This window comes from Macaca mulatta, chromosome 17 (assembly GCF_049350105.2).
Source record: "Macaca mulatta isolate MMU2019108-1 chromosome 17, T2T-MMU8v2.0, whole genome shotgun sequence".
NCBI classification, from domain to species: Eukaryota; Metazoa; Chordata; class Mammalia; order Primates; family Cercopithecidae; genus Macaca; species Macaca mulatta.
The window spans coordinates 31,368,250-31,388,446 of record NC_133422.1 but is presented as its reverse complement, the minus strand read 5'-3'; the positions used below and the strand labels follow the sequence as shown (position 1 = coordinate 31,388,446).

General features: G+C 39.8%; 1 protein-coding gene across 9 annotated transcripts in view; it reads left to right on the top strand.

The window, feature by feature from the left end:
* Positions 1-20,197, top strand: part of NEK3 (NIMA related kinase 3) — a 54,360-nt gene extending 34,163 nt beyond the window's left edge. For 6 of the 9 annotated variants that reach the window (XM_028837573.2, XM_077973844.1, XM_077973845.1 and 3 more), the window contains 9 exons: positions 1,120-1,174; positions 4,676-4,876; positions 5,576-5,648; positions 11,018-11,067; positions 15,039-15,135; positions 15,985-16,128; positions 16,377-16,511; positions 18,743-18,869; positions 19,616-20,197. In XM_028837573.2, the coding sequence (XP_028693406.2) occupies positions 1,120-1,174; positions 4,676-4,876; positions 5,576-5,648; positions 11,018-11,067; positions 15,039-15,135; positions 15,985-16,128; positions 16,377-16,511; positions 18,743-18,869; positions 19,616-19,700 (967 nt within the window). In that variant the 3' untranslated portion in view covers positions 19,701-20,197. The remainder of the gene's footprint in view (positions 1-1,119; positions 1,175-4,675; positions 4,877-5,575; positions 5,649-11,017; positions 11,068-15,038; positions 15,136-15,984; positions 16,129-16,376; positions 16,512-18,742; positions 18,870-19,615) is intronic. The other 3 variants (XM_077973847.1, XM_077973848.1, XM_077973849.1) reach the window with 1 other exon arrangement.

Sequence of the window (20,197 nt, the reverse complement as noted above, 5' to 3'; positions counted from 1 at the left end):
GATTCAGATAGATATAGAGGAGGGAGATTAGCACCCAAACATGGCCAATGAGAATGATTGGGGGACCTAGATAAGGGCATGTGGACATTTGCAACTTTTCTGTAGATTTGAAATTAAAAAAAAAAAAAAAACTAAAAGGGGAAATAGTTGGTAAAAACCATTAATTAAAATAAAAAAATATCATTTAGAAAAGTCTGGAGGAGCTGGGCCTGGTGGTACGTGCTTGTAGTCCCAACTACCTGGGAGGCTGAGGCAGGAGGATTGCTTGAGCCCAGGAGTTCAAGGCAGCAGTACAGTGACATCATGCCTGTGAATAACCACTGCACTCCAGCCTGGGCAACACAGTGAGACCCCATCCCTTAAAAAAAAGAAAATGGTGGCCGGGCGCAGTGGCTCATGCCTGTAATCCCAGCACTTTGGGAGGCTGAGGCCAGCAGATCACGAGGTCAGGAGATCGAGACCATTGTGGCTAACACGGTGAAACCCCGTCTCTACTAAAAAGAATACAGAAAAAAAAATTACCCAGGCGTGGTTGCGGGTGCCTGTAGTCCCAGCTACTTGGGAGACTGAGGCAGGAGAGTGGCGTGAACCCAGGAGGCAGAACTTGCAGTGAACCAAGATTGCACCACTGTACTCCAGCCAGGGTGACAGAGCAAGACTCCGTCTCAAAAAAAAAAAAAAAGGAAAGGAAGAATCCTATCCCTTAGAGCCATCCAGCAGACTGTTTGGAAAGTAGAGAGCTGCCCAGCAGGAGATGTGATCAAAGGCTGGGTGCTGTGTCCAGGGTGGTGGGAACAGAAGCTGCACTGGATGCCTTCCAGAGTCCTTCTTCCAGCTGTGATCAGCTGAGTCTGCAAATATTCTCTCTTGCTACTGAATTCCCAAATGCTACTGAAGTGATATTTTAACCACCCTGATTTGAAGGGGTGGGGATTGAAGAGCAGAGAGTTTTATTGTGAACATTACTCTTAGGAAGTATCTAGGTGTTAGACCAAAATTATATGTTTTAATACCTGGGAATTACTTGTGATATCTTTTCTTATTAAAGGTAAGAAATTATTTTTTGTACTAGAAAATACATAACCCACTTGTGATTACATTGCTTCTTTATGCTTTCAGTGACATCTGGTCCTTGGGATGCATTCTGTATGAACTCTGTACCCTTAGGCATCCAGTAAGTATGGCATGCAAAATGGAAAAGGCAGCTTGTCATATCTAGCTGAGTCCTAATAATGTGACAGATTCTAGTTGGCAGTTTGCTTCCCTAGGATGAAGTCATTATAAAAGTATGTATATGTTTCCAGTGCAGTCATCTGCCCTGAGTTAGTTTTGTAGCATATACTAATAGGAAATTTCCATTATTTAGTTTTGCTGTGCAATACATAACCTTTCTCTCTCTCTTTTTCTTTCTCTTTTCCTGTTTTCTTTCTTTTTGCTATTCTTAATTTTTTATTTTGATAAATATAAAATTTGCCATTTTATCCATTTTTAAGTATACATTTCATTGTCATTAATTACATTCACAATATTGTACAACCATCACTACTATCTCTTTGGGGGTTTTGTTTTGTTTTGTTTTGTTTTAGAGACGGAGTCTTGCCCTGTTACCCAGTCTGGAGTGCAGTGGCACCATCTCAGCTCACTGCAGCCTCCACCTCCTGGGTTCAAGTGATTCTCCTGCCTCAGCCTCCCAAGTAGCTGGGAGTACAGGTGCATACCACCATTCCCAGCTAATTGTGTGTGTGTGTGTTTTTACTAGAGACATTTTTGTATTTTTTTGTATTTTCCCCATGTTGACCAGGCTGGTCTCAAACTTCTGACCTCAGGTGATCCACTCGCCTCGGCCTCCCAAAGTGCTGGGATTACAGGTGTGAGCCACTATGCCCAGCCACTGCTATCTCTTTGTAAAACTTTTGTCATTACCCCAACCAGAAATTCTGTACCCATTAAACAGTTACTCCCCATTTCTTCCCTTTCCCCAGCCCCCCTAGTCTAATTTCTGCCTCTTGAATTTGCATATTCTAGATATTTCATACAACTGGAATTATACAACATTTGCCTTTTTGTGTCTGGTTTATTTCACTAGCAGAGTGTTTTCAAGGTTTATTCATATTGTAACATCTATCAGGATTCCATTCCTTTTTATGGCTCAATAGTATTCCATTGAGTGTATAGACTTGTTTATCCATTCATCTGTTGAGGGACACTTGAGTTGTTTCTGTCTTTTGGCTGTTGTAAATAATGCTTTTATGAACAATGGTGTACAGGTATCTGTTAGAGTCCCTGATTCCAAATTTTGAGGTCTGTATCTAGCAGTGGAACTGCCGGCTCATATGGGAATTGTATTTAGCTTTTTGAGGAAGCACCAAACTTTGCAAGAGTGGCTGCATCATTTTTTTCCTCACAGCTTTTTGCAGTTAGATTTCACTTATCCTATGAGTTTCCTCTCTAACTGACATATCATGAAAACATAGACTTTGCCCTATTATATGTTTTTTCAAGATATTTTTAAAAATATGAACCAAAAAAAGGTTAAACAACTTGTCCCGCTTGTTCAGCCATAGTTTATTACATAGAACAACAACTGCAGGGCTAATTCCTATTAGTTCTTAGCTTTGCATAGAAATAAATTCTGTTCTTTGGGCACAGATTGAAAGTTGACTTTTTTGCAGATGTACTTGAGGGCACATAGAGCTCAGAAGAGGGTGAATGGTTGAGAAACAATCGTCATCACTACCAGATGAAAGTAACTCAAACTGAAGACACCTGGTATTAATGAGAGGTTATCTTTGAATATAAGTGGTTTATAATGATAGCTACACAGTTAGAACAACTTGCGGAACCTTTAAAATGCTGATGCCTAGGCCCACAGCACAGTGATTGAAATAAAATCTCTGAAAATGTCCTGGGCATTACTGTTTTTAAAACAGGTGATTACAATGTACAGCCCAAGTTGAGAACCACCATAGTCTACAAATAAAATTATTTTTAAAATTCCAACATCTTTTAATTCTTTACTTCCTGATTGTATCTTTTTTCATAACTTACATGTACACATTCTTCTTTTTTCTAGCAAGAATGAGTATTAAGGACTATAGTGCCCAGAATATTTGGCACGAGATCTGTCATCCCTTGTCTGCTCGAAGACAAAAGTTGTTCTCAAACCTTTAGGAAATGCAGATAGTTAGTGTAATGGCTAAAAAGCCGGAGGCAAAGCAGATTCAGCAGAATTTGTCATTATCAGCATTTGTACTTTGTTACGTGTTGATTTTTCTTTTTCATATATTCACTTGCATTTTTTATTCACAGGACAATATACTTTTTTGAAAATAAACTTCTTTTAAATTTTAAAACAGTTTTAGATTTACAGAAAAATTACAAAGATAGTACAAAAAGCTTCCATATATGCCAAACTGTAATTAACATCTAACATAGCCTTGAGGTGTAGAAACATTTCTTAAGCAAGATTCAACAAGCAGAAACTATTAAGGAAAAATGATGAATAAATTTGACTATACTAAATTTTAAAGATACCATAAATAAAAACATAATATACAGATCAGCAGAAAACATTTTCAAATGTAACTAGCAGCGAATTAATAAAATATTTTTTTAATTTTTATTTTAAGTTCTGGGGTACATGTTCAGAGTATGCAACTTTATTACATAGGTAAACGTGTGCCATTGGTGATTTGCTGCACCTATCAACCCATCACGTAGGTATTAGGGCAATACACTTTCAAGGTAGAATGCTAACACATTCTTTCATAAGCATTTCCAAGGCTGACATCTAATGTTAGTTCTGATGTATTTATTATACATTGAAAACTTTAAAAATTCTACTCCAGTCTGTTGTTGTATATCCCACAGTGTTACTCGTCAAATTTTAATAGCTGCTTTAATGACGGGAATGGTTAAAAAGGATTTTGCAGTAGAAGTTTAAAATTGGAAAAGTCTGGCCAGGTGCTATGGCTCATGCGTGTAATCTCAGCACTTTGGGAAGCCAAAGTGGGAGGATCGTTTGAGCCCAGGAGTTCAAGACCAGCCTGGACAACATAGCAAGACCCTGCCTCTAAAAAAAAAAAAAATTAAAAAATTAGCTGGGCATGGTGGCATATGCCTATAGTCCTAGCTATTTGGGAGACTGAGGTGGGAGGAGCACTTGAGCCCGGGAGGTCAAGGATGCAGTGAGCTGTGATTGCACTGTTGCACTCAAGCCAAAAAACCACCTGTAGAAAACCAGAAAAGTCTAAAGTGCATGTTGCTGTGGAGCAGGCCTGGCAGTTTCTGGGGAGGGGCGGAGCAAAGGGATATTACACTCATTATAAACCTTTTAGTATCATTTGATGTTTTAAAAAGCCATATGTATATATTACTTTGATTTTCAATATATACTTATAATGTATATCTGCAAAATCATTAGGACTAATAAGGTAGACAAAGCAGGCATTGATGGAAATACTTTTTCTAGATGGCAAAGGTTTTTACCATTCATGCTTGACTTTCTCCTAAACCACCTTAAGATTATATAATGGTGTCTTAAGGGCACCTCTAGAAAGAAAAATGACCAGATAGCAGATATGTTTATAAAATTAAAATAGTCTACATAACTGGTAGTTTCTTACTTCCATTTCTTCCCCTGTAACTGCTTGTAAAGTTCAATTTTTCTTTTCAGTTTCAGGCAAATAGTTGGAAAAATCTTATCCTCAAAGTGTGTCAAGGGTCCATCAGTCCTCTGCCATCTCATTACTCCTACGAACTTCAGTTCCTAGTCAAGCAGATGTTTAAAAGGAATCCCTCACATCGCCCTTCGGCTACAACGCTTCTCTCTCAAGGCATCATAGCTCGGCTTGTCCACAAGTGCCTACCCCCCGAGGTATGATCTGTGTTGGATTGGCTGTGAACAGTTTTCAAGTGTATGGTAAAATGGTTTGTTATCTTTTAACATTACACATTACATGTGCTCATCAAAATCCAAATGGTACAGAAGTATATTAAAAATAAAAAATTAAAACCTCCTTTCCTTCCTCTTTTCCCCCCAACAGTGCTATTGCCCAAGTATAATCACAGTTTGTATATCCTTCCAGACCTTTTTTAGGCATATATAAATGTCTGCATTTGTCTATCTAAATTATATGTACTTTTTTTTTTGAGATGGAGTCTCGCCCTGTCGCCCAGGCCGGAGTGCAGTGGTATGATCTTAGCTCACTGCAACGTCCACCACCCTGGTTCAAGCAATTCCCCTGCCTCAGCCTCCCAAGTAGCTGGGATTACAGGCACACACCACCATGTCCGGCTAATTTTTTTGTATTAGTAGAGACAGGGTTTCACCATGTTAGCCAGACTGGTCTCGAACTCCTGACCTCAAGCAATCTGCCCGCCTCGGCTTCCCAAAGTGCTGGGATTACAGGTGTGAGCCACCATGCCCGGCGTATATGTACTTTTTTAAGTGGCACTTTTGTTTTTCAACTTGAAATATTATTGTGCTGAAAATGCTGATGATGAAATGATATCACAGCAGTATCTATAGAAAAATATGTTTTCACATCTTTAAATTCTCAACTTTAAATTTCAGATCATCATGGAATATGGTGAGGAGGTATTAGAAGAAATAAAAAATTTGAAGCATAATACACCAAGAAAAAAAAGTAAGAATTTTGGACAGAGTATATTTTGTTAAGTGCTCTTTTAAAAATATACTATAACAGAAAAGAAATACATAATTTTTAGGTTATTAGAGATGATTATCAGAGATACTCCTCAAATGAACATTTTCTTTTTGTTATTTTAGATGTAATTCTGTACTGAGTACTGTCTTTTTTGATCCCTGAAACAATTGGGGTTTTAAAAAGCCTAGTTTTGGATATTTTAATGACGGAAAGATGATGCCGTCATTATTAGTACCATATTTTCTCTGGCTTGTTGTGTAGGTCAGGTAGAAGGCTTCTTCTGTGGGCTGACCTGACAATCTGTCCAGGAAAATATGGCACTAATCTTGTAGGAAAATGTATCCCAAGTTTCTGAAGAACCATCATGTAAACAGACTTTTTGAAAAGAGAAGCTTTTCTTTTTTATATATATATATTATTATTATTGTTATTATACTTTATGTTCTAGGGTACGTGTGCACAACGTGCAGGTTTGTTACATATGCATACATGTGACATGTTGGTGTGCTGCACCCATTAACTCGTCATTTACATTAGATATATCTCCTAATGCTTCCCCCTCCCCCAACCCCGCAACAGGCCCCGGTATGTGATGTTCCCCTTCCTGTGTCCAAGTGATCTCATTGTTCAGTTCCCACCTATGAGTGAGAACATGCAGTGTTTGGTTTTCTGTTCTTGCGATAGTTTGCTGAGAATGATGATTTCCAGCTGCATCCATGTCCCTACAAAGGACACTAATTCATCCTTTTTTATGGCTGCATAGTATTCCATGGTGTAGATGTGCCACATTTTCTTAATCCAATCTGTCACTGATGGACATTTGGGTTGATTCCAAGTCTTTGCTATTGTGAATAGTATGACTTATAATCCTTTACAGCAGCATGACTTATAATCCTTTGGGTATATCCCCAGTAATGGGATGGCTGGGTCAAATGGTATTTCTAGTTTTAGATCCTTGAGGAATCGCCACACTGTTTTCCACAATGGTTGAACTAGTTTACAGTCCCACCAACAGTGTAAAAGTGTTCCTATTTCTCCACATCCTCTCCAGCACCTGTTGTTTCCTGATTTTTTAATGATTGCCATTCTAACTGAGATGGTATCTCATTGTGGTTTTGATTTGCATTTCTCTGATGGCTAGTGATGATGAGCATTTTTTCATGTGTCTGTTGCCAGCATAAATGTCTTCTTTTGAGAAGTGTCTGTTCATATCCTTTGCCCACTTTTTGATGGGGTCGTTTGTTTTTTTCTTGTAAATCTGATTGAGTTCTTTGTATGTTCTGGATATTAGCCCTTTGTCAGATGAGTAGATTGCAAAAATTTTCTCCCATTCTGTAGGTTGCCTGTTCACTCTGATGGTAGTTTCTTTTGCTGTGCAAAAGCTCTTTAGTTTAATTGGATCCCATTTGTCAATTTTGGCTTTTGTTGCCATTGCTTTTGGTGTTTTAGACATGAAGTCTTTGCCCATGCCTATGTCCTGAATGATATTGCCTAGATTTTCTTCTAGGGTTTTTATGGTTTTAGATCTAACATTTAAGTCACTAATCCATCTTGAATTAATTTTTGTATAAGGAGTAAGGAAGGGATCCAGTGTCAGCTTTCTACTTATGGCTAGCCAATTATCCCAGCACCATTTATTAAATAGAGAATCCTTTCCCCATTTCTTGTTTCTGTCAGATTTGTCAAAGATCAGATGGTTGTAGATGTGTGGTATTATTTCTGAGGGCTCTGTTCTGTTCCACTGGTTTATATCTCTGTTTTGGTACCAGTACCATGCTGTTTTGGTTACTGTAGCCTTGTTGTATAGTTTGAAGTCAGGTAGCGTAATGCCTCCAGCTTTGTTCTTTTGATTTAGGATTGTCTTGGCAGTGCAGGCTCTTTTTTGGTTCCATATGAACTTTAAAGTAGTTTTTTCCAATTCTGTGAAGAAAGTCATTGGTAGCTTAATGGGGATGGCATTGAATCTGTAAATTACCTTGGGCAGTATGGCCATTTTCACAATATTGATTCTTCCTATCCATGAGCATGGAATGTTCTTCCATTTGTTTGTATCCTCTTTTATTTCATTGCACAGTGGTTTGTAGTTCTCCTTGAAGAGGTCCTTCACATCCCTTGTAAGTTGGATTCCTAGGTATTTTATTCCCTTTGAAGCAATTGTGAATGGGAGTTCATTCATGATTTGGCTCTGTTTGTCTGTTACTGGTGTATAAGAATGCTTGTGATTTTTGCACGTTGATTTTGTATCCTGAGACTTTGCTGAAGTTTCTTATCAGCTTGAGGAGATTTTGGGCTGAGACGATGGGGTTTTCTAAATATCCAGTCATGTCATCTGCAAACAGGGACAATCTGACTTCTTCTTTTACTAATTGAATAAAATTAGTAAAATTTCTTTCTCCTGTATTTCTTTCTCTTGCCTGATTGTCCTGGCCAGAACTTCCAACACTATGTTGAATAGGAGTGGTGAGAGAGGGCATCCCTGTCTTGTGGCTATTTTTAAGGGGAATGCTTCCAGTTTTTGCCCATTCAGTGTGGTATTGGCTGTGGGTTTGTCATAAATAGCTCTTATTATTTTGAGATACGTTCCATCAATACCAAATTTATTGAGAGTTTTTAGCATGAAGGGCTGTTGAATTTTGTCAAAGGCCTTTTCTGCATCTATTGAGATAATCATGTGGTTTTTGTCTTTGGTTCTGTTTATATTTGCATATGTTGAACCAGCCTTGCATCCCAGGGATGAAGCCCACTTGATCATGGTGGACAAGCTTTTTGATGTGGTGCTGGATTCGGTTTGCCAGTATTTTACTGAGGATTTTTGCAAAGGTGTTCATCAGGGATATTGGTCTAAAATTCTCTTTTTTTGTTGTGTCTCTGCCAGGCTTTGGTATCAGGATGATGTTGGCCTCATAAAATGAGTAGGGAGGATTCCCTCTTTTTCTATTGATTGGAATAGTTTCAGAAGGAATGGTACCAGCTCCTCCTTGTACCTCTGGTAGAATTCAGCTGTGAATCCATCTGGTCCTGGACTTTTTTTGGTTGGTAGGCTATTAATTATTGCCTCAATTTCAGAGCCTACTATTGGTATCATCAGGGATTCAACTTCTTCCTGGTTTAGTCTTGGTAGAGTGTATGTGTCCAGGAATTTATCCATTTCTTCTAGGTTAGAAGAGAAGCTTTTCTAATGTAAACTGTGGACTCTGGGTGCTGGGTGGTAGTGATGTGTCAGAGTAGGCTCATTGACTGTAAAGGTGCAGCATGTTGGTATTGGGGAGGTACTGTGTGTGGGGGGACAGGTGGTATATGGGACTCTCTGTACTCACCACTCAGTTTTATAGTGAACCTAAAACTGCTTGGTTTTTTTTGAAATGGAGCTTTACTCTTCTTGCCCAGGCTGGAGTGCAATGGCACAATCTTGGCTCACTGCAACCTCTGCCTCCCAGGTTCAAGCGATTCTCTTGCCTCAGCCTCCCAAGTAGCTAGGATTACAGGCATGTGCCACCATGCCTGGCTAATTGTTTGAATTTAGCAGAGATGGGGTTTCACCATGTTGGTCAGACTGGTCTCGAACTCCTGACCTCAGGAGTTCAGGTGATCCACCCACCTCGGCCTCCCAAAGTGCTGGGATTACAGGCCTGAGCCACTGTGCCTGGCCTAAAACTGCTCTTAAACAATAAAATATCCTCATTAAAAACAAAAACCAGAGGCTTTTCCAAAGTTGTGAATCATCCACATAATAGCTGCATGAAATTTTCATACATCTGTAGTCTATCCTGAGAAAATATCAAATTTAATTTATTGTCTCTTTAGAAGTTGTCATCTCTGAATTTTTTTCAAAGCTATTTTTATTCCTTTTACTTTCTCATCAGTGATTTCCTTCTGAAGAAATCCAACAGAGCTAGTAGCTATGAACAGAATACAGGAGAAGAATTAGAAGTGTGGGAGATCACCCACTGCTGGGACATGTTGCAAAACCTCCATTGCCTGGTGCTCTTTATCATAATGTTATATGCAGATACTACAAAAGAAACATTTTGAGAAGTGTATTGTTTTCTTAAACTTAACTTTTAAATGTTGTTTTTGGAAGGATGCAAACCCTTCAGTCTTACAACTCAACCTTTTCTCCATTAGTTAAGAGATAGCCAATTACCTTTGTTTTACCAGTTTGCTTTAGCATAGGTGTTATTCTGTGGCTTTTGTTCATATCCCAAAGTAGTGGGAAATTAGTTTTAAAATGCTGGGCAAGAAAAAAAGAGACTAAGAAAAATTTCAAGGTAGTTTGCAAAAGTGTAGGTTTTTTTAAATTAACTTTATTTTATTTTTGAGACAGAGTCTCACTCTGTCTCCCAGGCTGGAGTGCAGTGGTACGATCTTGACTCATTGCAACCCCTGCCTCCCGGGCTCAAGCAATTCTCATGCCTTAGCCTCCAGAGTGGCTGGGACTACAGGCGTGTGCCACCATACCTGGCTAATTTTTTTTTTTTTTTTGGTAGAGACAGGGTTTCACCATGTTGACCAGACTGGTCTCAAACTCCTGACCTCAGGTGATCCACCTGCCTTGGCCTCCCAAAGTGCTGGGATTACAGGGATAAGCCACTGTACCCGGCCGAAAAAGTGTAGCGTTACAGTTTCTAAAGAGGAATAAAGTAGTTAGAGAAATGCCACCAAACTGGGACCATATGTCTGATGGCATCTCCAGTTTAATCTGTAGACAGACCAGAACAATGAAATGGAACAGGGTAGGGATCGCATCTGACTTGCTCACTCTTGTATTCTCAGTGTATCATCATCCATGTTCAATAGCAATTTTTTTAAAATGTTGAGTGAATAACGGACATGAACCACAGGGCTCTGCCAGAGAAAAATGAGGCATAGCCATTCCTACCAAAGGGATCAATTGCCAGAGTTCTCTCCTGACTCCTCCTGCTGGTCTTTTCTGAGTTAATAAACGGCTCACTTCTTCTTAGGGATACCTATTCCACCAGCTGTGATAGCTGACAGGAAAAGCATGGACTCCACTAGCTAGCATGCACCAAAGGGGATAATGACCTTAAGTATGCAGAGTATGTTACCTCTTAGTGCTTAAATGGGTTGGCATAAGTGAGTAGAGATGTCTTTTAACTTTTAGATTTTAACTTTAGGAATGAAACAGTGGAAATAACCTCTTTCAACAACTGAGATGTATTATTAGGTGATTAAAGCTTGTTATTCCCATTCAGGATATCAGAAAGCTTTGGTTCTTTGACTTTAATAACCTCACTCGCTTCTCCAGCTGTATGCAGATCATATTAGGAACTTAATAGGATGATCCTTTATGTGTTTTATCTTTCTACCTTCTCTCTCTCTTTTAAAAGCAAACCCCAGCAGAATCAGGATAACTTTGGGAAATGAAGCAAGCACAGTGGTAAGTGCTTTAAAATTACATTTATGAGGCTGGGCATGGTGGCTCACGCCGGTAATCCCAGCTCTTTGCGAGGCTGAAGCAGGTGGATCACCTGAGGTCAGGAGTTGGAGACCTGCCTGGCCAACATGGTGAAACCCCGTCTCTACTAAAAATACAAAAATTAGCCAGGCATGTTGGCATGCACTTGTAATCCCAGCTACTCGGGAGGTTGAGGCAGGAGAATCAAGTGAACCTGGAGACGGAGGTTGCAGTGAGCTGAGATTGCGCCATTGCACTCCAGCCTGGGCAACAAGAGTGAAACTCCATGTCAAAAAAAAAAAATTACATTTATGAAATATCTACCTCCTGGATACTGGGTACCCTTCAGTGCTGTAAGATATTTGGAAGACTGTGACCTGGTCCCTCCAGTTAAGTACTTCTTCCTCCATCTTTTGGTATGTGAAAGAACTGGTAGCTGTTCATCTGCACTGTCAGCTGAACCACTTTGGGTCACCATTTATTGTTTACTTTTCCATTTGTTATTATTTTTTGAGTCGGAGTCTCACTCTGTCTCCCAGGCTGGAGTGCAGTGGCACGATCTTGGCTCACTGCAAGCCCCGCCTCCCGGGTTCACACCATTCTCCTGCCTCAGCCTCCGGAGTAGCTGCCTCAGCCTCCCAGAGTGCTGGGATTACAGGCGTGAGCCACCGCGCCCGGCCTCCATTTTTTATTATTGATGACAGTGGTTTCAATACAGATGTGAAAGAATTTCGTCTTGCTTTCAGTCATGAAAATCTTGTGTTATGCTGGCTTTTTTTTTTTTTAGGTAGAGTGTCACTTTGGCATCCAAACTGGAGTGCAGTGGCGTGAACATGGTTCACTGCATCTTCGAACTCCTGGGCTCAAGTGATCCTCCCACCTCAGTCTCTCAAAGTGCTGGGATTATAGGTGTGAGCCATTGGGCATGGCTGCTTTTTGGTTTGTTTGTTTGTTTATTTTGAAACAGAATCTCCCTCTGCCACCCAGACTGGAGTGCAGTGGCACAATCATGGCTCACTGCAACCTCTGCCTCCTGGGTTCAAGCGATTCTCATGCCTCAGCCTCCTGGTTAGCTAGGAACACAGGCATGAGCCACCATGCCCAGCTAAGTTTTTGTCTTTTTAGTAGAGGTGGGGTTTTGCTGTGTTGGCCAGGCTGGTCGTGAACTCCTGACCTCATGTGATCTGCCTGCCTTGGCTTCCCAAAGTGCTAGGATTACAGGTGTGAGCCACCACGTATGGCCTGCTTTTTGTTTTTTTATGGTGGTACAATATGCATAACATAAAATGTGCCATTTTAGCCAATTCTAAGTGTACAATTCAGTGGTGTTAATTACATTCATAATATTGTGCAACTGTCACTACTATCTATTTCCAAAACTTTTTATCATCCCAAACAGAAACTCTGTACCTGTTAAACAGTAACTCCCACTTCCACCACTGCAGCCCCTGGCAGCCTCTAATCTCAAATCTGGTAGCCCCTGGTAGCTGCTCAAATCTTTGTGTGAATTTGCCTATTCTAAGTATTTCATATGAGGGGAATCATACAATATTTGTCCTTTTATGTCTGACTTCTTTCACTTACATAATGTTTTTAAGTTCTTCTGTGTGTCAAAACTTCATTCCTTTTTATTGCCGTGCTGAATAACATTTAGATTACTATTTAGATCTTAACATTTTTCTGTTCAATGCCTTGTAGTGCCTCCTTGTTATCCCAAGAATCAATTTTCAGGCCGGCATTCAGGGTCCTGTTCATCCTGTCTAGCCCTAGGCAACTGTGACATTCTTTTACACTGAAGCTTCTCTAAAGCTGTGGATATTAACAACGGATCCATGTTTCAGTATTGTCACACCCCCCCTCGCAAATCGTATACTATTGATTTTTTTCTTCAGTATTTCAGTTAACCTTTCTTTTTCTCCTTCTCTCCTTCTCTCTCTCTCTCTGTTGCGCAGGCTGGAGGGCAGTGGCATCAACACCACTCACTGCAAACTGACCTCTTGGGCTCAAGGGATCCTCCCACCTCAGCCTCTTGAGTAGCTGGAACTACAGGTGCATGCCACCATGCCTGGATAATTTTTTAATTTTTTTATAGGAATGAGGTCTCACTGTGTTGCCCAGGCTGGTGTTGAACTCTTGGGCTTAAGTGATCCTCTCACCTTGGCCTCCCAAAGTGCTGGAATTTACAGGTGTGAGCCACTTCGCCTGGCCTAACCTTCCAATTCAAAAAGGAAAAGATGTTGTACTGACAACAAATTGCTCTCTTCATGCAATGCACTAGTAATTAAACTTGTAAATTTTTTGAATGAACCATAAGTTCTAAATAAATAACTATATCCTGTCATTATGTTGCTACAAATGGAATACAGACCTCTATACTTTTTTTTCTTTTCATTGTAATATCTGTTTTTTTTCCAACTTTTTGAGATATAATTTACATGCCACAAAATTTACCCATTTTTGTGCACAATTTGATAAATTTTGGTGATGGTATTTAAACATCCATATAACCCCTGCCACAGTCATCTTATAGAACTTCCAGGCAGGGCAGAGTGGCTTACGCCTGTAATACCAACACTCTGGGAGGCGGAGGCAGGAGCATTGATTGAGGCCAGGAGTTTGAGTCCAACCTGGGCAACACAGTGAAACCCCATCTCTACAAAAAATTAAAAATTTTAGGTGGGCATGGTGACACATGCCTGTAGTCCCAGCTACTGGGAAGCTGAGGCAGGAGGATTGCCTGAGCCTGGGAAGTTGAGGCGCAGTGAGCTATGATCACACTTCTGCACTCCAGCCTGGGCAACTCAGCAAGACTCTGTCTCAAAAAGAAAAGAATTTCCATCCCCTAAAATGTTTCCTTGTGCCCTTTGCAGATGATCTGTGCCCATACGCTATAGTTTGATACCACCTGTAGTGGACACAGCAATATGTGTTCGCAAAATGAAAAGGGTGCAACACGTGAACAAAATGGAGAAAAGGCCAAAAAGTCAGTCAGGGAATGAGGGACTTGAGGTAGGAAAACTTGTGTGCAGGCCAGCAAAGGACAATGGCAATGAAGGCAGAGTTGAATAGCACCCAGAGGAACGTGGGAGGCCACTGCAGACACAGAAAGCAGTGATCCTCAATGGGAAGGAAAGACTGGAATCCCCTGGGGGGCTTTTCACAGCTGCCCCTCACCGCTACTCCTCCAAGATTCTGATGTCATTCTTGAGTGTAGGAGGCTTTGAAATCGCTGCTGTAAGTGAGCCACCACTGTTAAGTGACAGATTTTTATGTTCCCTACATGTGTGGGAAGAGAAGTTTCAGAACCACTGCTTAGAAATAAGAAAACCCACCATGCCACCCAAGCCTACTGTTTATTTATTCATTCAATAAAGAATTGAGAATTTCTTTGCCTGGGACTGTTTAGGCATTCAATATGTACTCCTTCTCAAAATATATGCAGATTTAGTAAACTAGATAGTGTATTACTATATTTCGTGAAATAAATCAAGGGCTTAGATAATTTGGAAAGATACTGAATTAAGTGGGAACATTTTGATTCTATATGGCAACTTTATAAAATGTCTCATTTTGATATTACAGTTTGTAAAGCCCAGTACAGCAAACCATATTGAAATTTTTCATTACTCTTTTCCTTAGTAAAGACCTGTCAAATATCTGTCATTTTAATATATCCTCTTCGTATTTATAATAATTGATATGAATGGCTATTAATGCACACGTCTATTAATATATACATGTATGTAGGTTTATGGTTGTTAATATACATATATGTTAAATACATATAGATATAGATGGCTATTAATATACATGTCTTTGGGGTTCTATGATTATACATGTTTTTTAATCCATTAATTTTTATTTGAAATTAAAATGGCTGACTTTGCATATTGTTTACCTTTTTCGTAGCAATTCAAGCATTATTTAATCTGTATTGTTAATCTCTTTTAAAGCAAGAGGAAGGACAAGATAGAAAGGGTAGCCATACTGATTTGGAAAGCATTAATGAAAATGAAAGTGCATCGAGAAGAGTAAACAGAGAAGAAAAAGGTGAGTTATTCAAATTCTAATCATTTCTTAGACAAGGAGTTGGGGAGTACAGAGGGAATACCAATTTTTATGTTACTAGGTCTCAGGTATCGTAAACAAGAGTACAAGCTGATATTTGTTTGCTTATCTAGTAACTTATTTAATGTTTTAGAAATATTTTATTTACCTACAACAAAAGAGAGAATAGCATTTATCAGTAAGAGCCATTAGAAAGAGTGGTATTTATTGTGCTATCCACCTTAAAAAGCATAGCATACTGTGTGTATGTAAGTCCTCCCAGGGCTTCATTCTTGCACAATGTATAACATGTAAGTATATACATATCATTTATTTTTTTATTTTTTTATTTTTTTTGAGATGGAGTCTCGCTCTGTTGCCCAGACTGGAGTACAGTGGCCCAATCTCCACTCCCTGCAAGCTCTGCCTCCCGGGTTCACGCCATTCTCCTGCCTCAGCCTCCCAAGTAGCTAATTTTTTGTGTGTATGTTTTCAGTAGAGACAGGGTTTCACCGTGTTAGCCAGGATGGTCTCGATCTCCTGACCTCATGATCCACCTGCCTTGGCCTCCCAGAGTGCTGGCATTACCAGTGTGAGCCACCGCACCCGGCCTACATATTTTTTTTTTAACTCAGTCACTGTAATGATTCATTTGTAACTTTTCATTTTGGATTTTTTTTTTAAATTTCCTTTGCTACTTAGATTTGAAAGAACATTGATCTTTCAAACATAGATCTGAGTTTGAAAGAGAAAAGAAACACTTCCATATTGTTGTTAGATAGTCTGTGTGTGGACAGAGATGGATACATAAAATAACATGCTTGGCATTCCTTTTTTACGTTTTAAAATCAGGTAATGAGTCAGTCCATCTGAGGAAAGCCAGTTCACCAAATCTTCACAGACGACAATGGGAGAAAAATGTACCCAATACAGCTCTTACAGCTTTGGAAAAGGCATCCATACTCACCTCCAGTTTAACAGCAGAGGATGATAGAGGTTAGTAGTCAGATTGAATACTATTAGTTTACTAGAGAACTTTTTCTAATACTTAGTGCACTAGAGGCTTTTAATGTCTGTGAAGGGTATTTGGCGTCACATATCAGGGCATTACTCATACAGGTGAATGAAGTAGATTTTAGTTAACAGTCAAATATAATTAACTTTGCTTGAAAATATGATCTGGAAAGTACCTGCTGAAAAATCTTTTTTTTATTCGGCACTAATTTTTGTCTTTTTCCAACTAGGTGGTTCTGTAATAAAATACAGCAAAAATACTGCTCGTAAGCAGTGGCTCAGAGAGACCCCTGACACTTTGTTGAACTTCCTTAAGAATGCTGATCTCAGCTCGGCCTTTCAAACATACACGATATATAGACCAGGTAATTCATGTCTGTATGTGACCTTGGAAACCCTTTGACTTTTTGAAAATTGTGGTAAATATATATAACATAAAATTTACGTTTGAACCCTTTTGAAGTGTACAGTTCAGTGGTACTAAGTATGCCACATTGTTGTGCAGCCATCACCAGTATCCCTCCGCAGAAATGTTCTCATCTTCCAAAACTCAATCCAAAGGGTTTCCCTCCTCCCAGAAACGCTTTGATTTCAAAGTTGTAAAATAATTCATAGCATTGTATTTTTAGGTGTTTTTTAATCTTTTCTAGCCAGTCTTAAGCTACAATTAAAATTTTTCATGGAGCTACATTACTTCTGTTTGCTCATTTGTTTGCTTATTTTCATAATCCTGCTACTACTTTCTTTGAAGAGGAGCCCATTTTTATCATGCAAATATGCCATTGCTTTAGCAACAACTCCAAGATTTCTTTTGCTGTATACCTGAACTCTGTTACATTGAATACAGCTCAAAAAGGATGAACAATTAGGATTTGATTTTTAAATTTTTTTACAGACATCTTTACTAACATTGTGTAAAATAATTTTTTATAATACCATCCTTAGAAATCTAGGCCAGTGGTCTGTATTAGATATGTATGTGTGTATGTGTATTATAATTATGATAATTTAATTACTAAGCCACCTTGCTAGGTTAAGATCTAAGATAAATTATACCAAGTAGAGCAGGTAATGGTATGGCAAGTCTGACTATATTTATCGCAACGATTTAGTTGTATTTGTTTATTTGGTCAGTATTTATTGAATGCCTAACATAGGTTAAGATGAAAAAAAGAATAAAACACAGTTCCTGCCCTAAGGATGAAGGAGTTCATTACATGGGAGGTCAGCACACTGATAAGGAATTGTAGTGCCCTGTGATATATGCATTCAGATAGAACTGTGCACAAAAGGTCATGGAAGCCCTAAGGAGATGCTAATGCATGGGAGGAAAATGTTAAGGAAGGTTAATGGTTATGAATTTCAATTTTGCAATTTTAGGTCCAGGATTTTCTGTCTGGTCCAGTGATGAAGTCTTTGTCATTTTAGGAAAGTACCTGTTTAAAAACTATGTCATAGTTCTATTTTGAAATGCCTTTTAGAAGATTCGGCCCATGTTTTTAGGGTAGATTTTCATGCTGTTTGTGAGAAATCTAAAAGTAATTACACCTGGAAAAAATTTTTAAGCATGCATATGGTCTTCCTTCAGTTTCCAACTTTTCTTCCTCCTCATTGTGAAAACTTGGGAGGAGAAAGTTCAAAGGAAAAAAGAAATTACTATAACCCAACTTTCAAAGGTAACTTTTTTTTTTTTTTTTTTTTGAGACGGAGTCTCGCTCTGTCACCCAGGCTGGAGTGCAGTGGCCGGATCTCAGCTCACTGCAAGCTCCGCCTCCCGGGTTCACGCCATTCTCCTGCCTCAGCCTCCCGAGTAGCTGGGACTACAGGCGCCTGCCACCTCGCCCGGCTAAGTTTTTGTATTTTTAGTAGAGACGGGGTTTCACTGTGTTAGCCAGGATGGTCTCGATCTCCTGACCTTGTGATCCGCCCGTCTCGGCCTCCCAAAGTGCTGGGATTACAGGCTTGAGCCACCGCGCCCGGCCTCAAAGGTAACTTTTAATGCCTTAATATACATTCTTATATTGGGAGGGTTTTATGGTAATTTTCCGAGTTTTTTTTTCTCTTAAAGAAAATCCTGTTTATAGGCTGGGTGTGGTGGCTCATGCTTGTAACCCAGCACTCTGGGAGGCTGAAGCAGGAGGAGTGCTTGAGCTCAGGAGTTCAAGACAAGCCTGGGCAACATAGCGAGACCTTGCCTCTACTAAAAAAATTAGCCAGGCATGGTTCTGGACGCCTCTAGTCCCAGCAACTTGGGAGTCTGAGGTAGGAGGAACTCTTGAGCCTGGGAGTTCGAGGCTGCATTGAGCCATGATCATGCCACTGCACTGTAGCCTGGGTGACAGATTGAGACCCTGACTCAAAAAAAAGAAGAAAGTTCCATTTATAAATTTAGTCCACGTCCTAGTGCTTCTGCTTCCGGGGCCTGTTTTATGCCCACAATCATGTTGGGGTTGGGTAATGTGGGGAGACACTACACAAGAGTAATGGAACATGACATTGTCCTCAGCCAGCAAGCTTATGGAAGATTTTAGTCAAACTGCATGAAATAATTAAATACTGTTTAAATTGGTATATTTTCTGTTAATATCTCCTGAAGGTTCAGAAGGGTTCTTGAAAGGCCCCCTGTCTGAAGAAACAGAAGCATCGGACAGTGTCGACGGAGGTCACGATTCTGTCATTTTGGATCCAGAGCGACTTGAGCCTGGGCTAGATGAGGAGGACACGTACGTTGTGATATGCGTAGAAAGCTTTAGCTGGGGGTGGAGTGTATATGTGTTTGTGTGTGTTTGTGGGTGATTTAAATTAGACCATGATAATTTCAGGTTTGGTAGGGACCTCTTAGATTACTTTTCATCATAAATGGAAATTTTTTTTTTTTAGACAGAGTCTCGCTCTGTCTCCCAGGCTGGAGTGCAGTGGTGGGATCTCAGCTCACTGCAAGCTCCACCTCCTGGGTTCACGCCATTCTCCTGCCTCAACCTCCCGAGTAGCCGGGACTACAGGTGCCTGCCACCACGCCCGGCTAATTTTTTGTATTTTTACTAGAGACAGGGTTTCACCGTGTTAGAGTCTCAATCTCCCCCGACCTCGGCCTCCCAAAGTGCTGGGATTACAGGTGTGAGCAACCATGCCCGGCCATCATAAATGGGTATTTATATCCTGATCTTTTGTCTGGGATGGGTAATACCTTACAATATGATTATAAAATTCCTGATTGAGCCCTACACCTATAGCCTTTCAGCTTGAACTTGTTATTTTTTAATATATTAGGTTTTACATTTTTAAAAGTGTTAGAAACAGTCAAAGAAGTGATCTTTTGGAAGAACTGACAATTTTTTCCCTTCAGTTGCCTTATGGAACTCATTTTTCAAAAGCTTAAGTATTGTTATGGTGGTGTTTTGCCTTGAACTCACCAACAGATACTGTGCCCCTAATGTAGAGGTTTATGGTCCAAATTGTTTTTTCACAGGGACTTTGAGGAGGAAGATGACAACCCCGACTGGGTGTCAGAGCTGAAGAAGCGAGCTGGATGGCAAGGCCTGTGTGATGGATAATGCCTGAGGGAGTGTTCCTGAGTCACACTGAGGAGAGGCTTCACTCAGGAGTTCATGTTGAGATGATCATGAGTTCATGCGATGTATATTTTCCTTTGGAAACAGAATGAAGCGGAGGAAACTCTTAATACTTAAAATTGTTCTTGATTGGTATCATGAGTTTGAAAAGTCTAGAACTCCTGTAAGTTTTTGAATTCGAGAGAGAAGGTGTAGTGGAATGAGTGTGAGCATTGGGCTTTGCAGTCCCATAGAACAGAAATGGGATGATAGCCTGCCACTACCTACTTGTGTGATTGTGGGAAATTACTTAATCTCTTCGAGCCCCAATTTCCTTAACCATAAAATGAAGATAATAATGCCTACCTCAGAGGGATGCTGACTATAGACCATTACAGCAGCCCGTATGTTATTCACATTATGATTTGTGTTTATTATTATGTGACTCTTTTTACACTTCCTAAAGGCTTGAGAATTAAATATATTTAATTTTGATATGA